The 22199-nt window shown below is 44.1% G+C and overlaps 1 protein-coding gene across 2 annotated transcripts in view; it reads left to right on the forward strand.

Moving 5' to 3' along the window:
- KDM2A (lysine demethylase 2A) overlaps positions 1–22199 on the forward strand; it is a 123266-nt gene that overhangs the window by 59902 nt on the left and 41165 nt on the right. For both annotated transcript variants that reach the window (XM_063434978.1, XM_063434977.1), the window contains exon 12: positions 8503–8969. In XM_063434978.1, the coding sequence (XP_063291048.1) occupies positions 8503–8969 (467 nt within the window). The remainder of the gene's footprint in view (positions 1–8502; positions 8970–22199) is intronic.

The raw sequence follows: 22199 nt of genomic DNA on the forward strand, positions 1-22199 counted from the left end.
AGCCGAGATCAACCATGTAAACAGTATAACTTCATGAACAATGGATGAAACTGAAGGTCCTGTACTTGGTCAACCCTGTAAATTCAAGACTGAGTTGCATACTCCACTTTTTAAGAACCGTAGAAAGGTCTTCACACTAAAAGGAAACCGTGAATTCTGTGAAAGTATAGGTTCTCTTACAAGAGAAAAAACAGGTTTTTGAAACACATATAGTGAATAGAGTGAACAGCAGTCCTTGGCATACTTTGTATTAAATATTGGTGAAGGAGTGATAAATTTATGAACATAATATAAGAGTGTAAACCTATGGCAGACGGTGCGTAGATTTAACGTTGGAACAGATATACACCTTTAACTTAACTAAAAACTTACCTTAAAGGGTGGGAATAAGCGTTATAAAAGGGGGTGGAAATATTCGCCTCCTGTCATTAATAAAATTTAGATTATTTGTTCACTAGAGCTAGAATAATCCCAAAATTTTATGGCAAGACAGGAGGCTTCATATTTGCTGTTTTAACTGTCCTATATGATAGAAGGTACAGCATGTGTCAGGTTTAAAATAGAAGGTACGAAATGTTGACTCTCTGGACCAATCTGCAGAGGATAGGATGTCTGAGAGGGAACTGCCTGCACGAAAGGCAGAGGATGCAGCTGCTCCTCTGACCGAGTGTGCTCCAAAGGAAGGGTCAATCCCGCTTGGACAAGGATCCAACGAGCAACAGTGGGAGTGGAGACCAGCTTGTGCGGTCTGATGTAAGAAACCAGAAGGGTAGGAGAACACAGCGTGGCTGTGGTATCTATATAATACCGAACACAACGCGCCACGCAGAGGGATGGTCTGTTCGGAAAATAAGGATAGAAGCCTGGGGAGGAATTAATCTTTGTGCGACTGGTGATATGAAATTTAACTCCCTCAGGGGTGGAAAAACTACAGCATGGTAGTCAAACGCCCGAATATCGGAAACCCTACGGAAGGATACTAAACATAGAAGTAATGTCAACTTGGCATAAAGTTGGTGTAACGACAAAGTCTCATTGGAAGGCCAAGATTCCAAAAAGGAGAAAACCTGGTGGACATCCCAGAAATTGGAATATCTTGGATGAGGGGGTCTAGCCAAGCAGATACCCCGTAAAAGTCTACAAACAGAAGGGTGTTTCCCTATCGATGAATTGTCAATAGAGTTGTGAACCGCAGAAATAGCATATCGAAACACAATAATCGACCTACAGGATCTGCCTTGATCAAGATAGAAAATTTAGAATGGCTGTAAGAGGTGCTGAAAAGGGATCGATATCCCTCTCCAAACACCAGCTGACCCATGTCTGCCATGCAGAGAGGTAAGCGCAACTAGTGCCTGGGGCCCAGGAATCCCATAGGAGAGTCTGAGATATTTTCGAAAGTCCAGAGTCATTCCAAGATCCCCTGAAACAGTCCAAGCTACAAACTGGAGCCGTTCCCGAAGGGCGAGCGGGTGGCAGTTCCGTGCTGGGTTCCTGATGATGTCAGGGAATTGAGGCAATAAAATTGGGTAATTCACTGATAGTTCTACAAGAATTGGGAACCAAGTCTGGACCCTCCACAAAGGGGTCACAAGGACTATCGTTACTACTAGAGCTTTGACCCGATAAAGGGGTGCATTGGATCATGGAAAATGGCAGGAACGCATAAACCCCTGTCTCTAGCCATGGGTTTAGAAATGCAGCGACTGCCCAGGATTGGGGAATCTGGGAGCCAGCTAAAAAAGGCCTCTATCTGGCGGTTCAACCGAGACGTGAAAAGGTCTAGTGTGAGGGGTCCGCGAAGACAATGAACTTGATGAAACAAAAGGGGATATAATTGCCAGTCTCTGATGTCCCTCCAATGTCGGGAAAACCAATCTGCGACTAGATTGTCCGGGCCTGGAAGATACTCCGCTCGGATGGATAGATTTCTCTCTAGATAGAATTGGTAGAGGTCCTTCGTAAGATTGGACAGCATTTTTTTTTTTTTTATTTATTTATTTTTTTTTAAATATTTTTATTGGTATCATGTCATAAGCGTGGGTTACCATTGCATTCAATCATTACGTTCGGTTGCCTGCGCAGAGGCATGTTTCTCTTTGCGTCAATCTGTATAGGCAGTTGCCTGCGCAGAGGCGTTTACTCATTACATCCATCACAACATACAGTTGCCTACGCAGAGGCTTTTTACTCATTACATCAAACACATATGGCATCTTGAGGCATCGATAAATCCTATTAACTTTTTTGCAGCAGCACTTTGCGAGATAAGCTCACGCGGTTAGAATGGGATACTGTGATCAGGCTGTGTATAGCAGTGATAAATCTGCGCTATTGGCCTTTTAACAGCGCCTAATAAGGTCCGGGCTCGTTTGCCGGAATCATATCGCATGTTCTGTACTGCCCTGGCTAAGCCTCATTGAAAACTCATTAAACAAAAATAAACTTAGAGAAGTAATTAAATTAAAGTAATTAAGTAGACGTAAGCCTTAATATGCATCCGAAAGTTATTCCATAGCAAGTATCAACCATATGCTCTCTATATAAGCTCAAAAAACACTTAAACGTGTGATATAGTAATCATATATAACATTATAAAAAATAAATAAATAAAAAAAAAAAAAAAAAGTCCCTTCTTTAAGCAACTGATGATTAGTGTAGTGTCCAATTGCTGGATCAATATAGTATATCCTGGTCTAGTTCTGTGGAACAATGACCGGTGAGTCTCTCCACTGGATGTGGCTTTGTAGTGCCTGATGGGAAGCAGTGTCCAGCGTGGGGTAATGGCACCCTCTGGTATAGCTGTGCGGGCTTCTCTCTGCCGTGGCCTCTTGCAGGCTTGTGCCCGGGGTGCATATTTTTGCCAAGCTGGTGATTCAGTGCAGGGTCCCTCCAGCTCCCCCAGTGCTACCAACCCCCTCTGTGTTCCGCTCCGGGCCTGCTCTGGCCGGTCGGCCGAAAGTTCTGCAGTGCTGTGGGCACTCAAGGACTTCAGCGGTCCGGCAGACTCCCACCCCTGAAAATTCCCTGGGCCCCCGTCCCCTGCACCTCCCCAACATCTGCAGTACCCCGCTGGAGCTCCAGCTCCATTGTGCCTCACCCTTCTCCGGTCACATGCATGTCGCCGGTGTTCGCCTCCCCGGCCACCGGTCCGCCGGGGGTCCAGCTCGCCCCGGCTCCACAGGGCTCACAGAGTTGGGGGCTGGTCTCCCTGGACCACCACCAAATCCAGGGGTTAGAGCCGGCTCCACGACGACCATTCTGCTGCCCGGAGGGGTCCATCTGTGGGATCCGTCTTCCCGGGGGGCCAGGGTGACCCCGCATGACTTCAAGTAGTGTGCGCAGATAGCAGCCATCCTGGCTCCACGTGGGAGAGGGCTCCCCAATGTGCAGGCCTTCTGCCTCCAGTCTCCGGAGATTTGACTCGCGGGCCGGGATCACCCCCGCCGGCCCAAGGGGGGGGAGCGGGGCCGGGTCCGGTCCCCCCTCTCTCTCTCAGCCATCTGGTCTTGTGGCTCCTGCCGTCGACGAGTGCGCGTAGGCCTCATGGGCTCATCTTGCTCCGGTTGTGCGGCGGTGGCTTAGTAGGTGTCCCTGCGTTTTGCTCCTGTGCCTCTCCCCTGCTCCAGGTGGGCTTTTGGTGCTTAATTTTAGTGTGTTGAGGTGAGTTTTAGCATCTCATAGCCGGAGCTGGCATGGATGACTGCCGCTCGGCTCGGCGGCCCGGCCCCGCCCCCCTGGACAGCATTTTGGATCGGGATCCTCCCAACCGATTCACATAACACACTGCCGAGACATTGTCAGTGCGTAGTACCAGGGAGCAATTGAGAAAGTATTTTGCGAAACTGCGGACCGCAAAGGATCCTGCGATTAATTCCAGGCAGTTGATGTGTAGAGCCTGTTCCGAGGGGGACCATAGTCCCCCGGTGCATTTTTCCTACCGCGTTGCGCCTCACCCCAGGAGACTGGCATCGGATTCTAGAATGAAGTCTGGCTGCGATCTGAATATGGCTTTACTATTTCAGACTTCCATGTTGTGAAGCCACCAGTGGAGTTCTATACGGACTTCGTCCCGTAGGTAAATCAACTGATTGTATGATGTGGACCGGTGTAGGTAATATGTTTTGAGCCGCTGCAAAGCTCGGTTGTCTAAGGGTCCCGGATATATAGCCTAGATAGAGGCCGGCAGGAGACCTATAGTATGTGCCAGATCGTGTAGGTGAATCTGTTGAGCTGACAGCAATTTCCGAAGTCTCTCTTTATAGATTTGATCTTTATGGAAAGTAATTGTAAAATCGCCTGTATCGAATCTATTAGAAATTCGAGGTTCCAGATCTGATTTCTGAAAATGTATGACAAAACCTAGGTTTTGTAGCAAGGCAGTTGTCATGTCCGTATGTTGATGGAGAAGATTTGGATTCTGAGCTGTGATCACAATGTCGTCCAAATATACAATGGAACGAATCTCCTGCGATCGGAGCAGTGCCATAACTGGTTTCATTAAGCATGTAAATTGCCAAATTTCCCCTTGCCTGAGGAATTGAAGGAAAGTCTGATGGTTGCGGGCAACAGGGACTGTGAGGTATGCGTCCTTGAGATCGAATCTGAAGAACCAGTCTCCCACACATAGCAGGACCCTGAGAAGATGGATGCCCTCCATCTTGAAATAGTGATATCTGACATGTCGATTCAGATCTTGCAAATTGATAATTGGACGAAGATCTCCTGTCTTTTTGCGAACCAGGAATATGTTGCTGAGAAAAGTATGTGGGAAAGGTGATCTTTCGATCGCTCCTTTTTCCACCAGTTTGTTCAACTGTTTGTAATGCCAGATTGTCTATTATAGACATCCGTAACGGTGTAGGCGGTGTGTCTTGGACAGGAATGGAAAGGAAATCTATTCTGAAACTTTTGACTGTGTGTAGGAACCATAGACCCTGTGAAAGCAATTCCCACTGTTGGAAAAAAATGGGTTAGTCGACCTGCTATAGGTACATTGAAAAAAGGAAGGTTTATTACCTGGAGCAGTGCGTCCGCATAGGGAAGCACGTCCCCGAATGGATCCCCTGTTGGTGAACAACTGTCGGTGGTATGTTCGGGTGGTTCCCGAATTCCAGTAATTTTCTGTGGGACGAGGTTGGTAGCCTCTGCTGTTCGTTCGGCCCCTATAACGACCAGCTTTCCCAGAAAACCTGTGTGACTGGGAACGAAATTGGGCTTATTTAAGGTAGTAAATACCACTATATGTTTAGACAGATCTCTCATAAAAGAGTCTCCAAATAATAAGCCATTGGCTTCCGGTCCCAATTCTCGGGAACTCAAATCCACTAACTTAGTGTCAATTTTGTATAGTGCCGCCTTACGTCTCTCAGTGGATATAGCCACATTAGCATTGCCCAGGAAGCATAAAGCCCTCTGGTCCCATTCTCGCATCATGTGCATATCAAATTCTCCACTAATAATGGTTTCATCAGCCTGACCCTATAATGATCCTTTAAGATTTTCACCATTCACAAGATACTCGTAATGTAAAAATGTAGTAAAACAGAACTTGAATATTTTGTTTCCACTGAAGATCCATATTTAGCAAATTGTGTCAGACTGTGATAAAACATCAGTTGCGAGGACAGTCAGCTAAATTGCGTTCATGGAATTCTAATAGATGAATACTGCAAAGTATTTTTGTCATAGCTAGCTCCCACAAGAAAACCGTATTCATATATAGGCATTAAAGAGAGACTTAATGTATTTTATTTTAGACTTTGATGTATCTGATTCCATTAGTTTAGGAATATGTATAGGAATGATGGTAATGAATAGAGAATTGGCGAAATAAAATTAGTTGAATACCAATCCTCTTTACTTAATTTTTAGTAGTGGTTTATCTTTAGAAAAGGGAATAACTGTCAGGTATTTAGAACATTTGAAATCCGATTCCTTTTTGTATTTTTGAATGTCTCATCGGCTGAATGTATGTAGTAATAATCTGTTTACCATTAATAGGATATCTAGAATGTAGGACAACGAAACTGAAAGATTTTGTCTCCTCTATAAGCCCATATTTGATCAATTATATTCAATTCTGATGAGGCATCTAGTTGTAATTAGAACCCGATTCTTGTAAAATAGGAAAAGGGGGAAAAAACAAAAACGGATAACCTTGTTACACGATCACTAAGATTTACTCATATTTTGAAAAGAACAGAAGTGGAGCATTCCACTAAGATTTTGCCCTATCCCAACTGTACCATAGTTGGTAAATCTTAAGAGAGAAAGATGATATATTTTAAACAAGTGGATCGGTCTTATCCCGAAGACCACATTTAAAATAATTGTAGAATCGGGTCACATAGTTTAATCAGATACATCCCAAATTAAGTGTATATACATCACCAGTGATTGTGAACTTGTTAAATTTATTTGTGCTTATTACAATTATAAGCACTAATAATGGGGAAGAAGTTTAAACGTCTGTATTGGTTCATGCTTGTACTCAAGGATGTGGTGTCTTAACGTATTTAAGTATTTGATTATGATCCAATAAAGTTTTTTTCAAAAACTGTGACATATATGGGAAGCTGATCGCCCCTCTTTGGTACAGATTGTAATGATGTCTTATTGATAGTTTTCCAAAGATTTTTAAAAAGATAAATCAATGGATAAATGGTTTGGAGTATGGAATTGATGGATACATTTTGATTCTTTTTTTTTAGTAGTATTGTGTTGAAATTTTTTTTTTTTTTTTAATTGAGCATCAATAATTCCATGGCTTGGAAAGAAAGGTTTGAGGGGTTACCATCGTGAAAATTCATTATATGATTAGCCACTGGAGTGATGATATTGATATTTTTTACAGAATTAACATGCTGCAATACTCGTCTCTGAAACTGTTGATGGCTTACCTGTATATTGCAGTCCACAACTGCATGTAATTACATAGATGAACCATGTGGAGCTGCAATTTATAAATTGGTTGAATTCAAGCGTTTTAAATGTCCTGGTACACTTTATTATCTTGGATGGTTTTATAAAGTTACAAACTTTACAATGTCCACACTTGAACACACCCTTAGTACTGGTCAGCCAAGTTTGGGAAGATATTTTATTCTTATTATTGCTTTCAAAGTGGCTTCGTACTAGTATGGCTCTGAGGTTTTTAGATCTTTTAGCTTTAATATGTGGATAAGGTATACTGTATGGTTCAATATCTGTATCATGTTTTAAGATGGGCCAATTTCGGAAGAAAAACGTTATAGGTTTCATAGTCCGTAGGCATGTAGCTCTATCTAATGCCATTACTTCTTGGAAAGCTCTCTTGAGTACTTTTTTTGGATAGCCCTTACTCTTAAATCTTGTTCTCAGGGTTTTTGCTTCCTGAAGGAAAGATTCAGAATTGGAGCAATTCCTTCTTGCCCATAGATATTGACCATACGGTATGACAGCCTTCAGTCTATACGGGTGATAGGTTTGCCAATTAAGTAAATTGTTGGATGCTGTGGTCTCCCTGAATAGTTCAGTTTCTACAGATCCATCCATTTTGAGCAAAATTCTGAGATCAAGAAAATCTAATTTTTCCACATCAATTACATAAGTAAATTGTAATCAAATTGTATTATCGTTAAGGTCTTTCACCATATTTTCAAAATTCTGTATGGATCCTGTCTAAAATACTAGGATGTCATCAATGTATCTAAGCCACTTGTGGATACAGCAATCCTATTTGTCTTGAATTCTTTAATTTTAAAAAGCCATAAGCCACTCTGGAACATATTTGTCCTGCTGCAACATGCAGTTCATTACATACTTTTTCAAAACATTACAAACTAGACGTTCTTGCCTCTGAAGATGCCAGGTACGAGCGTAAGATCCTTCAAACACACCTGTTAATTAATACTCCCTCCCTATGATGTTTCATCTTGTTACATCCTATCAGTCACACTGCTGCTAGGACGTATGGAAAAACAAAATTTTTACTCGCTGTAAATTCTCTTTTCCATAGTCCAAATGGCAGTGTTCCCTTATTCCTATAATATGCTTTGGCATACTTCTTAGTGTCTAGCTTTTTTAATACTGGGACATTATGGTCTTTCTACACTATATACACCTATGGGAAGGAGCAATCGAGGGGAGTGGCTGGTCTTGGTTTTGTTAATTTTATTATAACTGTTTACCTGTCCTGTGGAAAGGTGACTACCCATCTTTCACACCACCACATGTGCTATTGACAAGAGCATTTACTTTGAGTCAAATTTCAATTTATTTTTTTTATTTATTATTATTTTTAGTTTTAAATCTTTCTCCTTTGGATTGTTTAAAAACTATGTAACATTGGACTACAGAGATTGCATTTAACTCACACCACACTCACAGTAGCCGCTGCTGAACACAAAATGTAAATAAATAAGTTGCAACATTTGCATTGAGTTTGGTACTGTGAGAAAGTTCTGCCTTCATTACATGACACATTTTCTTCTAATTTTCTTTATCTTTTTTTCTTTGTAGATTTGGAACTTAATGGAAGACAGAGACCAGACACCCCATCTTCATCCTCTTCTTCTTCTAATTCCTCTTCCTCCTCATCTCCCTCCTCTTCGGATTATGATGATTCCTCAGATCAAGATTGGGAAGAAGAGGAGGGTTTAAGGAAGAGGGAACGTGATCGTCTAAGAGTTGAGAGAGAACTGCAGAGAAGGAGAGAGAGAGAACGGAGACAGAGTGAGCGAGAGCGAAGACGGCACACTGAGAGAATTATCATCCCTCCCATCCCTGTTTCTCTACGACCCCTCACTCCTCCACCTTCCCTCCCACTGCCTGCACCCCCATCACCACCCAATACTCCCATTTTTCTGACATGGTTTGAAATTGAAGGCTTGAGTTGTCTAGTGAGGAAGCTTGAATCTCTACCACCACACAAAAAGTGCCTACCAGATGGTATACATGATCCAGATGCTCTGATAACAGACATCAAGGTGAGTGTTGTAAAAAAATGTTGGTATATTTTAACTAGTGTGTAATGACTGAGTAAACAAGCTAAAGAAACATTCATTTTGCGTGTAGTAGTAGTAAGTTTCCAACTGTGGTGCTATAAACCCTAAAGAGAGAATTCGATGTGAATTTCAAATTTTAGGTGAAAATAGCCACACGAGGCAAGTTATGCATTCAGTTAATCTATTCTGGCCTTAAATGTGAAATTCACATTGTGAATTAAGCCTGTGTGTTATATCTTAAACATTGTCAATGTGTGTTATAAGGTTCTGTGTTAACTTGTTAAGATCAAGGCTGTTGTGTGCGGTCTATCATGTGTGATGCCAGAGGCATCCATTAAGTAAAGTACCTCTGTATGCAGAGCCTGGGCAGCCACTGCCTTGCACAATTACTTCGTTGCTTGTGAGAAACCAGTGACCTTTCATCTGGTATTGCCTGAGCCAGGATGTGACAAGGCCATTATACTCCAGAAGGATCTTGTTGTAGCGGACCCCCGGGTAACCCAACTGGTTACCTCCGCTCATTCCCTTCCTTCAGCCATTCCCCCCCCCCCCAGTAACTGGACAAGACACAGCTCTGGAGGTTACAACACTTACTGACTTTGTTTATTAAGTCACATATGGTTTTACATGCACAGATCCCTACAAGGGGTCTCCAACACAAAACAGGGGTTTCAATCCCAAGAAGCTGGGGGGGGGGGGGGGGGGAGGGGAGAAGAGGGACACATCCTGCTGTGAAAGAAAGAGGGAGGGGAAAGAGATACAGACAGACCATACATTCACAAAGGGGAGGGGGAGAGGTACAGAGCAATACATTTCACTTCTATACTTTACATAGCTGCATGTACAGGCACAATACACAAAAGGCATAGAAATACATGGGTTAACACAGAGGGACCACACGATACAAGGGAAAAACACACGAATAAGCAGTGGGCATGGTATTCGGTGACTGCGGTCCGTCACACTTGTCACATGCTATTTCAAGCATCATAGCTTGATGATTAAAAAAAAAAAAAAAAGGCTAGGCTTGTTTGAAGTCTGTTTTCTGACTTTACAGATCGGCTCGACCTGTTCCTTAAAGGCACACGATAAGCACCATAAACACTAAAGCCATTTCTAGTGGTTTTGGCGCAATGAATCTTGAAGTGCATTAAAATAGGGCTGTTGCTATTGTAAAAATGTGGTTTCACTTCTGTGTGTTTTGTAGAAATCCAGCTATAGAGAACAGTAATAGGCTGTGGGTGCTTGGGGCAAGTAGCCCATCATTCACAGCATATCATTGTCCAGACTTGGTTAAATTTGTGCAAATAATGTGGGTGTGAAACAACCACATTATCACTGTTGCAGAGTGGGTATGATTGTGTGCTTGGAGAGCCATGTATTTGATACCGGAGAAACTGACGGAAGCCAAGCACAGAGAGATGGACACAGGTTTCTTCAGGAAGGAAGAGATTCTTTATTGGATCACCGATCGGGACTCAGAGGGACTAGCGTCACCAAAATACAGCAAAGTCTGAGCCCCGGACAATAGTGCAGGCTCCTTATATAGGCATATAACTCCTCCCATATTAAGCTCCACCCGCACATTCTCTTAACCAATCAACACAAATAAGAATTAACTTCCTGTTTGACCGCATGGCTTGTCCAGCACAATGGAGGAGGGGGAATACTATATCCTGTATTCTTGCACATGCTCCGTACACTACTGATCGTATCTTGCCACGTGCAACCAACTGATCGATACGTCAGCATATGCACGTACACATGCCACGTGGTAATCTCGGCCTACTAAATTTATTTTTACCGAGATTCCACCACATTCCCCCCTTTGATGCCTCTTGATATTTTACAATTACTTGAGGCATCACATAACCTTAGTTTTGCTTACACCGCAAGTTACCTTGAACCAGACCAGACTTATCTTATGATGTGAATCTTTTAACACTCATCTTCCTGCATTGGTTCTCCTTGATCTAGAGCCTTATACTTATATATCGCCATTATCTGTGCAGCAGCCTTCCTCTCTGCTATACTTCCTATCAGGCTTTGCACAGACCTAACTACTAAGGGTATAAGACACGGTAGGAGTAGACACAACAGTAAAATCAGTAGGACTCCACCTACCACTGCCTTAAGCCCTCCAAACCACTCATACCAGCTACCAAACCAACTACTTGGATTGTACCCTTTCCATACTTGAGTAGGCACATGCGCTAGTTTAACCATATGGCTAGTAAGCTCAGCTATTGCTTGCCCTTCGTCGTCTATTTGAAGACAGCAATTGCTTAGGTTAAACTTCCCACATACACCTCCCTCTACTGCCAAAAGGTAATCCAAGGCTAATCTATTTTGGTAGACTGCTGTCCTCATCCTGGTGTTATGCTTCGCTAGAAGATTGAGCGCTTGTGATGTCTCATTTGTGATAATCTCAACCACCGCCTGTAATCTTATAATACGGTTGAGCATATAAATAGGGGTTCTATAACCAAAGGTACCATCCTCAGCCCACGTGGCTGGCCCATAATAATCTATAATACGCTGGGGAGGCCATTCATTATCTTCCCAGGTGCCTATCTCTATGGGTCCCCTTTTCTTCCTATGATTCACATCATACACTTTAACACCTAAAGTCTCACCTGTTTCAATCGGTAACAAGAAGAAGGATGGTTTGAGCATACCCAACACACATGCCCCTTCCCAGTCCTGTGGCAGCTCTGAATAGGCTTTCTTACCACAGATCCAGTACAAATTTGCTGGGGCACTCCAGGTAGATGTGATAGATAGATCAAACCACACATCCTTTAAATTGGCGTATCTAGCAAACGGGTTTGATGGTTCTGAGACATTTGAAGCCGACCACCAAGTTGTATTCTTTGTATCATCATCATAAGCTTTTTGCCCTAGACAAGTTAATTCTCCTACAGAAGTATTATACATTATTCCTTTCCTTGCTATGCAAACATAACCTATGATGGAGGTCTTTAATCTCCACTCAGATTTACCTCTAACACTCATATGATAATCGGCTTGTGTAGATATTAATTGGTCAACTGCCTCAGAACCGGACATTACCTCCTTTGCTTCCCAAGGCCATTGGTCTCCCATGTTAGTACCTCCACACACATAGCAGTTGGTAACATTAAGACTACCGGCAATACTTTCAGCTAGATCAATGAACAGGTTTTTAGCGTTATGGGGGATCTTATTATCTATACTCATCTCTTCATAAAAGGAATGGTATACTTGATGAGTCTGGGAGGATACCGTATCAGTCTCTATTCCTATAAACAATAATGTCCCAGGATCTAAACCCGTCCCGTATATCTGAAACCCAAATAAATTGCCATACTTATCTAGGAACTTGTCGGGGTTATTAATAAGTATATGGACTGGGTTGCATTCCATAGACTTACAATAAGGGCTAGTCGGCAACTTAGTCACTATCATGTCTTTGTCTACTGTCTGTCCCCAAGTCGCCCACCCCACACAAGACCAATATGGGCAAAAGTTATAGTCTTTATTTGGGCATCTAGGACTCACATATTTATTTTTACTACTGGGACAAATATATTTATCATTAGACCCATACGTCCTCTCCCATCTAAGATCCCCACATACATTCCACGGCTTTCTACCACTCGATATCGCTTTGCACGCATCAAATAGCAGAACACCCGAAGAATGTACGGATTCTAACACCGTCTTGTTAATTAGGGTCCCCTGAGGATCTCCATTCCTGAGAGTCAACCAAATTGTACGAGGTTGATACTCCGGACTGAAGCACTTAGGTTCTCCTACTCCTAAATGGCACACACTATAGTCTATATTTAAGTATCTACATCTCGATACATCTCCTTTACACTCGTATTGTGAATGCCAAATTAGGGTTTGGGAAATATGGTTACCTGTTCTCGTAGTCTTAATGCATACCTCACAGCTAGGAGTGTCGGTACCTCTACCTTCCTGAATATAAAAACACATGTAAATAAACACAATCAAAAGCACATCTTTCGCCGTCATCCTCAGTCTTCGTCCGTGCGATGGAACCTCAGCTTCCAGGATGTGAGGGCTGCAGGGAATGGAGTCCTGCTCGTCTTCACAGGTGTCCCTTCGAGACTTTCCTGGCTTATACACTATGTGTTGGTAAGAGGACAGGCTTTATTATGGCCTTCTCACTCACACCTGTAACAATAAAATTTGTAATCCACAATAATTCCTCGTTACTCCGACTGAGTAGTGCGTTTCAACCGGATCTTGCAGGGATTCTCTGGATCTGCTGTAACTTGCCAAGAATCGACTGCTGCTGGTTTAACCCTGGAGTGATGTATCCACGGAGTCACTTCGGCTACTTTTATCGCTGTAGGGGTAGACAAAAGAACAACATAAGGACCTCTCCACTTGGGCCCTAACGGTACATTATTCCACTCTTTAATCCACACTTGGTCTCCTGGATGATAACTATGAACAGGGGGATAAATATTCACAGGTAATCTATCTTGTACCCATTTCTGTACCTCCTCCATAGTCTTACCCAATTCTACAACCTGCTGCCGAGTAATTCCTTCTCCCAACTGACTCAAATCCCCCCTTAAGTTACCAAGTACGGGAGGTGGTCGTCCATACATAATTTCAAAAGGAGAGAGGCCCATCCTTCTGGTAGGGGTACTGCGGATTCGCAATAGAGCTATAGGTAAGAGAACGTTCCACTTAAGTTGGGTTTCCTGACACATTTTAGCCAACTGGTTCTTAATAGTTCTATTCATTCTCTCTACCTTACCAGAACTCTGGGGTCTATATGCAGTATGAAGCCTCCACTTTATACCAAGCATATGAGTCAGTTGTTGTAGGCACTGGTGAACAAAAGCTGGACCATTGTCCGATCCTATAGAACAGGGTAGTCCATATCGAGGTATTATTTCTCGTAGCAGGAATCTTACAACTTCTCCTGCTTTCTCTGTACGAGTAGGACATGCTTCTACCCAGCCTGAATAGGTGCACACAATTACCAGCAGGTAACGATGTCCACCCGATTTAGGCATCACTGTAAAGTCTATTTGTAGATCGGACATGGGGAGTCCCCCCATAAACTGGACTCCTGGTGGCTTTACTGGTCCTTGTCTTGCATTATTCTTAGCACACGTTACACATCTGCGTACAATGGCCTGAGTCAAGTTGGACAATCTTGGTATGTAGAAATGTTTCCTGAGAGATTCTTCAGTACTGTCTCTCCCAGAATGTGTCCCGTTGTGATAATTTTGGACAATTTCTACCGCTAGTGATGCTGGTATGACTATTCTTCCATCTTCTAGCTGATACCACTTGTTCTCCAAATACTTTCCCGGTTCAGTCTTTAACCACTCCTCTTCTTGAGCTGTATAAACTGGAGTCCATTGGGACAGTGGAGTTGGTATTAGAGCAGCTATATGCCCCACATACTCCTGTCTTCCTGATTCAGCAGCACGCTTAGCTGCACTATCTGCCATCCGATTTCCTTTGGTTACATCACCATCTCCTCTCAGATGCGCTCGACAATGTATGATACCGACTTCTTTCGGCTCCCACACTGCTTCCAATAGTTGTAGGATTTCAGCTGCGTACTTGATTTCTTTGCCTTCTGAATTCAGTAGTCCTCTTTCTTTATACAAAGCTCCGTGGGCATGAGTGGTTAAAAACGCATACTTAGAGTCCGTATAGATATTTACTCTTAAACCTTCAGCCAATTGTAACGCTCGTGTTAGTGCTATCAATTCTGCCTTTTGTGCTGATGTTCCTTTCGCCAGTGGCCGAGCTTCTATCACCTTGTCTATTGTTGTTACTGCATATCCTGCATAGCGGATCCCTTCTTTCACATAACTACTGCCGTCGGTGTAATATTGAACATCGGGGTTCTGGATGGGAAAATCACGAAGATCTGGTCTACTTGAAAATACTTCATCCATTACTTCCAAACAATCATGTTGACTTTCAGTAGGTTGTGGCAAAAGGGTAGCTGGATTTAAGGTGTTTACAGTCTCTAAATGCACTCTTGGGTTTTCACACAACATTGCTTGATACTTGGTCATACGGCTGTTACTAAACCAATGATTTCCTTTGTAATCCAACAACGTCTGTACTGCATGTGGGACTCGTACATAAAGTTCTTGACCCAGAGTGAGTTTATCGGCTTCAGCTACTAGCAGGGCGGCTGCAGCTACGGCTCTTAGACAAGGTGGAAGTCCGCTGGCCACTGCATCCAGTTGCTTAGACATGTAGGCAACAGGTCTTTGCCATGATCCCAAGTACTGTGTCAATACTCCCACAGCCATTCTTCTTTGCTCGTGTACATATAAGTAGAATGGTCGTGTGTGATCAGGTAGACCTAATGCTGGGGCACTCATCAAAGCCTTCTTCACATCTTCAAATGCCGTTTGCTGTTCTTGGGTCCATAAGAAGGGGTCGTGCTCTGTACCTTTGATAGCTGCGTACAGAGGTTTTGCTAGTATCGCATAGCTGGGAATCCATATCCTACAGAAGCCTGCTGCCCCCAAGAATTCTCGCACTTGTCTTCTATTCTTGGGTATTGGTATTTGGCAGACAGCTTCTTTTCTCTCTGGCCCCATAATCCTTTGACCTTCAGAGATATGGAATCCCAGATACTTGACAGTTGGCAAACACAACTGAGCCTTCTTTCTGGACACCTTGTATCCTGCCTTCCAGAGAATGTGTAGTAGATCGTGCGTTGCTTGCTGACAGATTTCTTTTGTAACTGCTGCTATCAACAAGTCATCTACATATTGTAACAAGACACACTCTCCTGGGATGGACTCGAAATCCAATAGATCTTGACTTAGGGCTGAACCAAATAGGGTAGGTGAATTTTTAAACCCTTGGGGCAGTCTTGTCCAAGTCATTTGGCGTTTTGAGCCCGTTACAGCGTTCTCCCATTGGAAAGCGAAAATACATTGACTTTCTGCAGCAATTCGGAGGCAAAAGAAGGCATCTTTGAGATCTAAGACTGTGAAGTAAGTAGCCCCGCCTGGAATTAAAGCAAGCAGGTTATATGGATTGGGTACAACTGGATGTATGCTAACAACCGCATCATTGACTGCTCTCAAGTCCTGCACAGGTCGATACTCATCTGTACCGGGCTTTTGAACAGGCAGCAATGGGGTGTTCCAGGGGGAAGTACAGAATTTTAGGATACCATACCGTATGAACTTATCCAGATAGGATTGGATGTTCTTCTTAGCCTTCTGCGGGATGTGGTATTGTCTTAGGCTTACTGGATAAACCCCAAGTTTTAGTTCAATTTTTATAGGTGGAATATTGCGGGCCAGTCCTGGTGGGTTGTTCTCTGCCCAAACTCCTGGTATGTTAAATAATGTCTCATCACTCCTAGGGTTTTGGCTAGTCAACACTGTATAAAGTCGCCACTCTTCTTCCTTTGGTACGGATAAAGTCATAATACCTGAAGGTCCATTAAACTTTAAGGATGTTGTTCCATTTGGTAGGAACGTAATCTGCGCTTGTAATTTTGATAGCATATCACGTCCCAGCAATTGGACTGGACATTCAGGCATATAAAGGAATTGGTGTTTTACTACGTGGCCTCCCAATGTACAGAGTCGACTTTTAAGAACCGGTCTTTCAGCACTTCTTCCAGTTGCTCCTATCACAGTAATAGTCCTTCCAGATGGAGGAGCAACTAGATTAGTCACCACTGAATGTTCAGCACCAGTGTCGATCATGAACGCGCTCCTTTTTCCCCCTATTGATACATCGACCATAGGCTCCGCTCGACCAAGGGGGATGGAGCCCGGTCGGTATCAATAGTCCTCCATGACCGTGTCAGCCAATCCTACGAAGTCCCTACCTTCTCTATCGCGGGACCTTTGCGCTGCTGGAATATACCTGTCTTCCCTAACACTTCCTCTGTTCCCATTACTCCCTCTATAACCATTACTCCCTCCGGGGCCTCCTCTACCTCTCGCTCTGCCTCTAAAGTTTCCATAACCTGTCCTAGGTCTGTCTTTCTCAGACTGTTCCCTTCGCGGACACTCATTTCTCCAATGCCCTTCTTCCCTACAGTAAGCGCACTGATTTCTACTTAGAGGTTCCTCATTCCATCTACTATCGCCTCTATCTGGGCCCCGTCTATCTACGCCTGCGATCGCTACCGCTAGCATATCAGCCTTTTTACGCATCTTGCGCTCTTCCTCTTTCTTACTTTCTGTATCCCTGTTCATATAGACCTTATTTGCTACCTCCATTAGTTGGGTGATGGACATACCTGCAAACCCTTCTAACTTTTGTAGCTTGCGCTTAATATCTCCGTATGCTTGGCTGACAAAGGCGGAGTTAACCATTCGGGAATTGTCTGCGTCTTCCGGATTAAAGGGGGTGTACAAGCGGTACGCCTCCAATAATCGGTCATAAAAGACACTGGGCGCTTCATCGCTTTTCTGAATCACCTCAACTGTCTTCGACATGTTAATGGCTTTCTTTCCTCCGGCTTTCATGCCAGCAATTATAGCGTCTCTATAGGCTCTAAGTTGAACCATATCAGCACCATTTACGTTCCAATCGGGATCAGTGTTGGGATAGTGTGTTGCGGCCCATGCTGCTGGATTAGCTTGGTTCAAAGCACGGGCTCTATCTTCTAATGCTTTAATGGCTGCTTGATTTATTCTTGTCCTTTCCTCATTGTTAAATAAAGTCATTAGTAACTGCTGGCAATCAGCCCATGTCGGATTGTGCGTCTGTACTATTGAGGTGAACAGATCAGTCATGGCTTGTGGTTTCTCAGTATACGAGGAATTATGGGCCAGTTTAAAAGGTCGGTAGTGGTAAATGGGACATATACGAAGACTGGGTCAGCGTGTGCCATTTGTCCTGCGGCATCGATATAAGCTGACCCGGGATTTAAGCGAAGAGGCATCTGATAGTGCTTTAATTGTTGGGCACCAGTCAACTGTCGGGTTTGGATGGGGCTACGTAGGGAAGCGTCAGTCATGGGTTCCGGTCGGGGAGAGATAGGGTATGGGGATGTGGGAGGTTGGTTTTGGGAAAAGGTAGTGAATAGAACACTTCGGGCCGAGCTAGATGAAGCTTGACCGGAAGTCTGAAGTGGCGCCAAATCAGGATATTCGTTTTTAATGGGGGTGGGTTCTGGTTCCGGAAGGGGAGATTTAGTACGAGGGGGGGTGGATCCTGTACTGGAGGAGGAAGCGGAAGTGGATGAGGGTAATGAGGGGAGGGGTGCAGGGCTTCCTGCGTTTGCGTCACTTCTTCTTAACGGAAAGTAAGGGGGCGGCAAAGGGATCTCGGACTCAGGGGGCGTGTCCAAAATGGGCCTAACACCAGTCCTAGTGGACGAACAAGTCCTAGCTACCATGAGGCGACACTGCTCCTCGTGGCATGTCTGGAGCCATTTTGGCGAGTCATTTACGGCCTGTCTCCAACAGTCAATATAAGGAAACTGGCCGTAAAGTTCAGGCCTACCTGATACAGCCACGTGTAAGCGCTGTACCAGAGTTGGATCCAAACTGCCACGTGGCGGCCATGCCGCAACCAAAGTAGGCCACTCCCTAGTACACAAAGTGACCAAACGTACAGGAGACATCTTTACCCCAAAATCACAAACTTTGAATCCCTTTTTAAAATTCTTAACCATACATCCTAAGGGATCCGGAATCGTTGACTGCGACGCACCCATATTTAACAATGGAACGTCGTCGACAACGAATACTATACACGCGTACTTATTCAACAGTCACACCCGTTTCCTCTGGCAACAGCACCACGTGGTACGGTTACCAAGTGAAACGTACACAATAACAATAATCACCCAGGGAATTCCCGTACACACACAGCTGTTACACCAGTCACTATATAATCAATATTATGCCCTTTGGCGTAACTATACAGTCACCCACGCTATAATTCTCTATATACGAATTACCCGTCTATAACACACCCCAGTAACATCGTCTTTTACAAATAGCGGTTACAGTACGGTTAGCATAGGTCAAAGCACAAGTTAAGGTCACAATACAATTATTAGTGGTTATGGTGTTAAACATGCAATGGACGACAATGATTAGTACTTATTATACAATGTCAGTAAATATACAGGGTTATGGTACCGTGCACTATAATACAGCAACACACTATTAACACTCTCGCTAGACGGCTGAGCTCGCGCTATCTAACAAGATATACACTTTACTAAAACAATCGTTAACACATTTACAATTCCCAACTAAACTATTGGCCAGTACCTTGAATGGACTACCTAAAAACAATCTACATACGTTTTGGTTAGCCACACTGCCCAATCACCACATATATAGCGAGCTAGAGAACCGAATTTACACAGACGCCTCTTAGTCGCACTATCAAAAGTCTAGTGGGTTCCAAATTTACACGCCTTCCCACTTAGCCCAGATAGGATGAGAACTAGCGAACCGGATTTACACAGACGCCGCTTAGTCTCCCGGTCCCTCCGACCTAGCGAACAAAATATACACCCTAGAACGCTAGTCTAGACAAGACACCGGTGTCCGGCTAGGGCTTATTTTACACCAGAGCGCCCTGCCTGACTAACCAAATCAAACGGTCTGACTAAAGAGCGTTCGATCGAGCGGTGCGCCTTCGCTCCTTCCCTCCGACAGAGGGGGCAGATACAGATTCAAAAACCCCTTTGGGCCTACCGCACAATCGGTATACCCCTAGCGGGTCCTGCCGTCTAAAACAGCAGTTATCTTACCTCCTCGTCCCTGAACCTGAGTTCACACTCATCGACGGGGACACCCCAGCACTTCTCACGTAGAGGCCGATGATCTCCTGGACAACAGACCAGTGGCGCCGAGACGAAGGGAGGTCCACGCAGAAGTTCAGGGGTGCAGCCGTAGAGAACGTGGGCAAAGATAGACCGTCTCACGCCTCTGCCTCTCAGCTACCGTTGAACGATGAGCTTCCCGGCCAATGCACCAAATGATACCGGAGAAACTGACGGAAGCCAAGCACAGAGAGATGGACACAGGTTTCTTCAGGAAGGAAGAGATTCTTTATTGGATCACCGATCGGGACTCAGAGGGACTAGCGTCACCAAAATACAGCAAAGTCTGAGCCCCGGACAATAGTGCAGGCTCCTTATATAGGCATATAACTCCTCCCATATTAAGCTCCACCCGCACATTCTCTTAACCAATCAACACAAATAAGAATTAACTTCCTGTTTGACCGCATGGCTTGTCCAGCACAATGGAGGAGGGGGAATACTATATCCTGTATTCTTGCACATGCTCCGTACACTACTGATCGTATCTTGCCACGTGCAACCAACTGATCGATACGTCAGCATATGCACGTACACATGGTTTTTTTTTTGTGCTTGGTCCAATTCTTGTGGGCTTTAGTGTATTGGGGGTGGGTTCTTCTCATTTTACAAAAAGTGCAGATTTTAATAGAAATAGGCACTTTTTTTCTAATTCACCTTGTTACACCCCCTGGCTTTCAAGCAGAAAACAGTTCCTGTTACTTTCTGGTTTGTGTAGCTTAGTGGAGATGAGCTCAAGATGTAGCAATTGCTCAGTATGTTTAACTTGCAAAGATGTTTCATTGGACAGCCACAGAAAGCTTGGTTTGGGGAAGAAGGGAAGGGCTTGCAAAGGTAGTAACAGAACTGGAACTTTAAGCTGTTTTTAGATATACTCCCAATAATTGAGGGGGGGGGGGGTGAGGGAGGGAGAGGGTAGGGGAACACTAAGGGACAGGGAGGGGGAGGTGAGGGTAAAGGAACACTAAGGGACAGGGAAGGGAGATTAACAATAAATATTCTTGAAAACAAAAAATCTGACTGGCATGTATATTTTGTGCATTTACCACTTTAAAAAAAAGATTTTCATAAATAAATAATAAACATGTTCCATTAACAGTTGATTTGGGTTGAAAAATATTTTTTTCTATAAATGGTAAATGTACAGAGTATCGGTCAGTCATCTGCTATCTGCCTGAAAGTTCACAGATTGTCGGTATTGGTTCTAAAAAAATCAATGCCGGTCGATCCCTACCATTAATACAAGATTAGAAGTACAGTGTACAACAGGGCCAAAGGTAGATGTAGGAGCCATCCCAACCACATCCCAAAGTGACCATAAACATTATAAACTACAGGCAAACACTGCTACCCTTAAATGAAAGAAATGAACAAGGCTCACCATACAATGGATACTGGGGGATGGACCTAGAGCAGGGCTCGACAAATCCCAGGCGCCAGGCCTCCATGGCAACTAGAAATTTCGCCCTGGCTCCAGGGATTTGTCAGCCCTTGAGCTAAAGGGAACAATGGAGCCCACCGCCGTGGGAAGCATGGAGGCGGCCGGCTGAGGTAGTACACAAGGGAGCAGTAATCTTCCTGCAGCTCCTCTCTGCACCCTTGCATGCTGTTTAGTGATGCCTGGGAGCCAGAATATATAGACACTGACTGAGCAGCAGGAAGATTAGTGAGCAGCTCCACTGGACAGCAGGGAATGATTCACTCAGCTCTCCTGAAGATAGGGAGGCTGGGTGGACATAAATAAATGTGTGCGTCTGTTTAGGTATCAGCCCCCTCCGATCAGAGGTGATTTTTCCTCCTCCCCCCCCCCCCCCCCCCACGCAGTCCCAGTTTCTCCGCAGCTGGTGCTGCCTCCATTACTGAGATCATCAATCTTTATGATCTCAGCTAAGCCAATGCTTTTTCAAAGGAAAGCATTGGGAGGATATTGCGCATGTTATCTATGGGTAATATTCAGCGCCTCCATGCAGAGCACTGTGCAGCACTGACACCGGACTCTCTAGTGGCCGTCTGAGTAACTCTCACCAGAGGTGTGACTAGGCAGCAATGTAAACACTGCCTTTTCTCCGAAAAGGTAGTGTTTACTTTGAAAAGGCTACGGGGACAGACTATAGACACCAGAACAACTACATTAATATATACCGTATATACTCGAGTATAAGCCGAGTTTTTCAGCACATTTTTTGTGCTGAAAAACCCCAACTCGGCTTATACTCGAGTCAATAGTCTGTATTATGGCAATTTACATTGCCATAATACAGACTGGGAGCTGCAGAGATGTTACTTACCTCTCCTGCAGCTCCTGTCAGCTCTCTCCTCCTCCGCGCCGTCCGTTCAGCACCTCTGTCAGCTCCCAGTGTAAATCTCGCGAGAGCCGCGGCTCTCGCGAGACT

This window comes from Pelobates fuscus, chromosome 10 (genome assembly GCF_036172605.1).
Source record: "Pelobates fuscus isolate aPelFus1 chromosome 10, aPelFus1.pri, whole genome shotgun sequence".
NCBI lineage: Eukaryota > Metazoa > Chordata > Amphibia > Anura > Pelobatidae > Pelobates > Pelobates fuscus.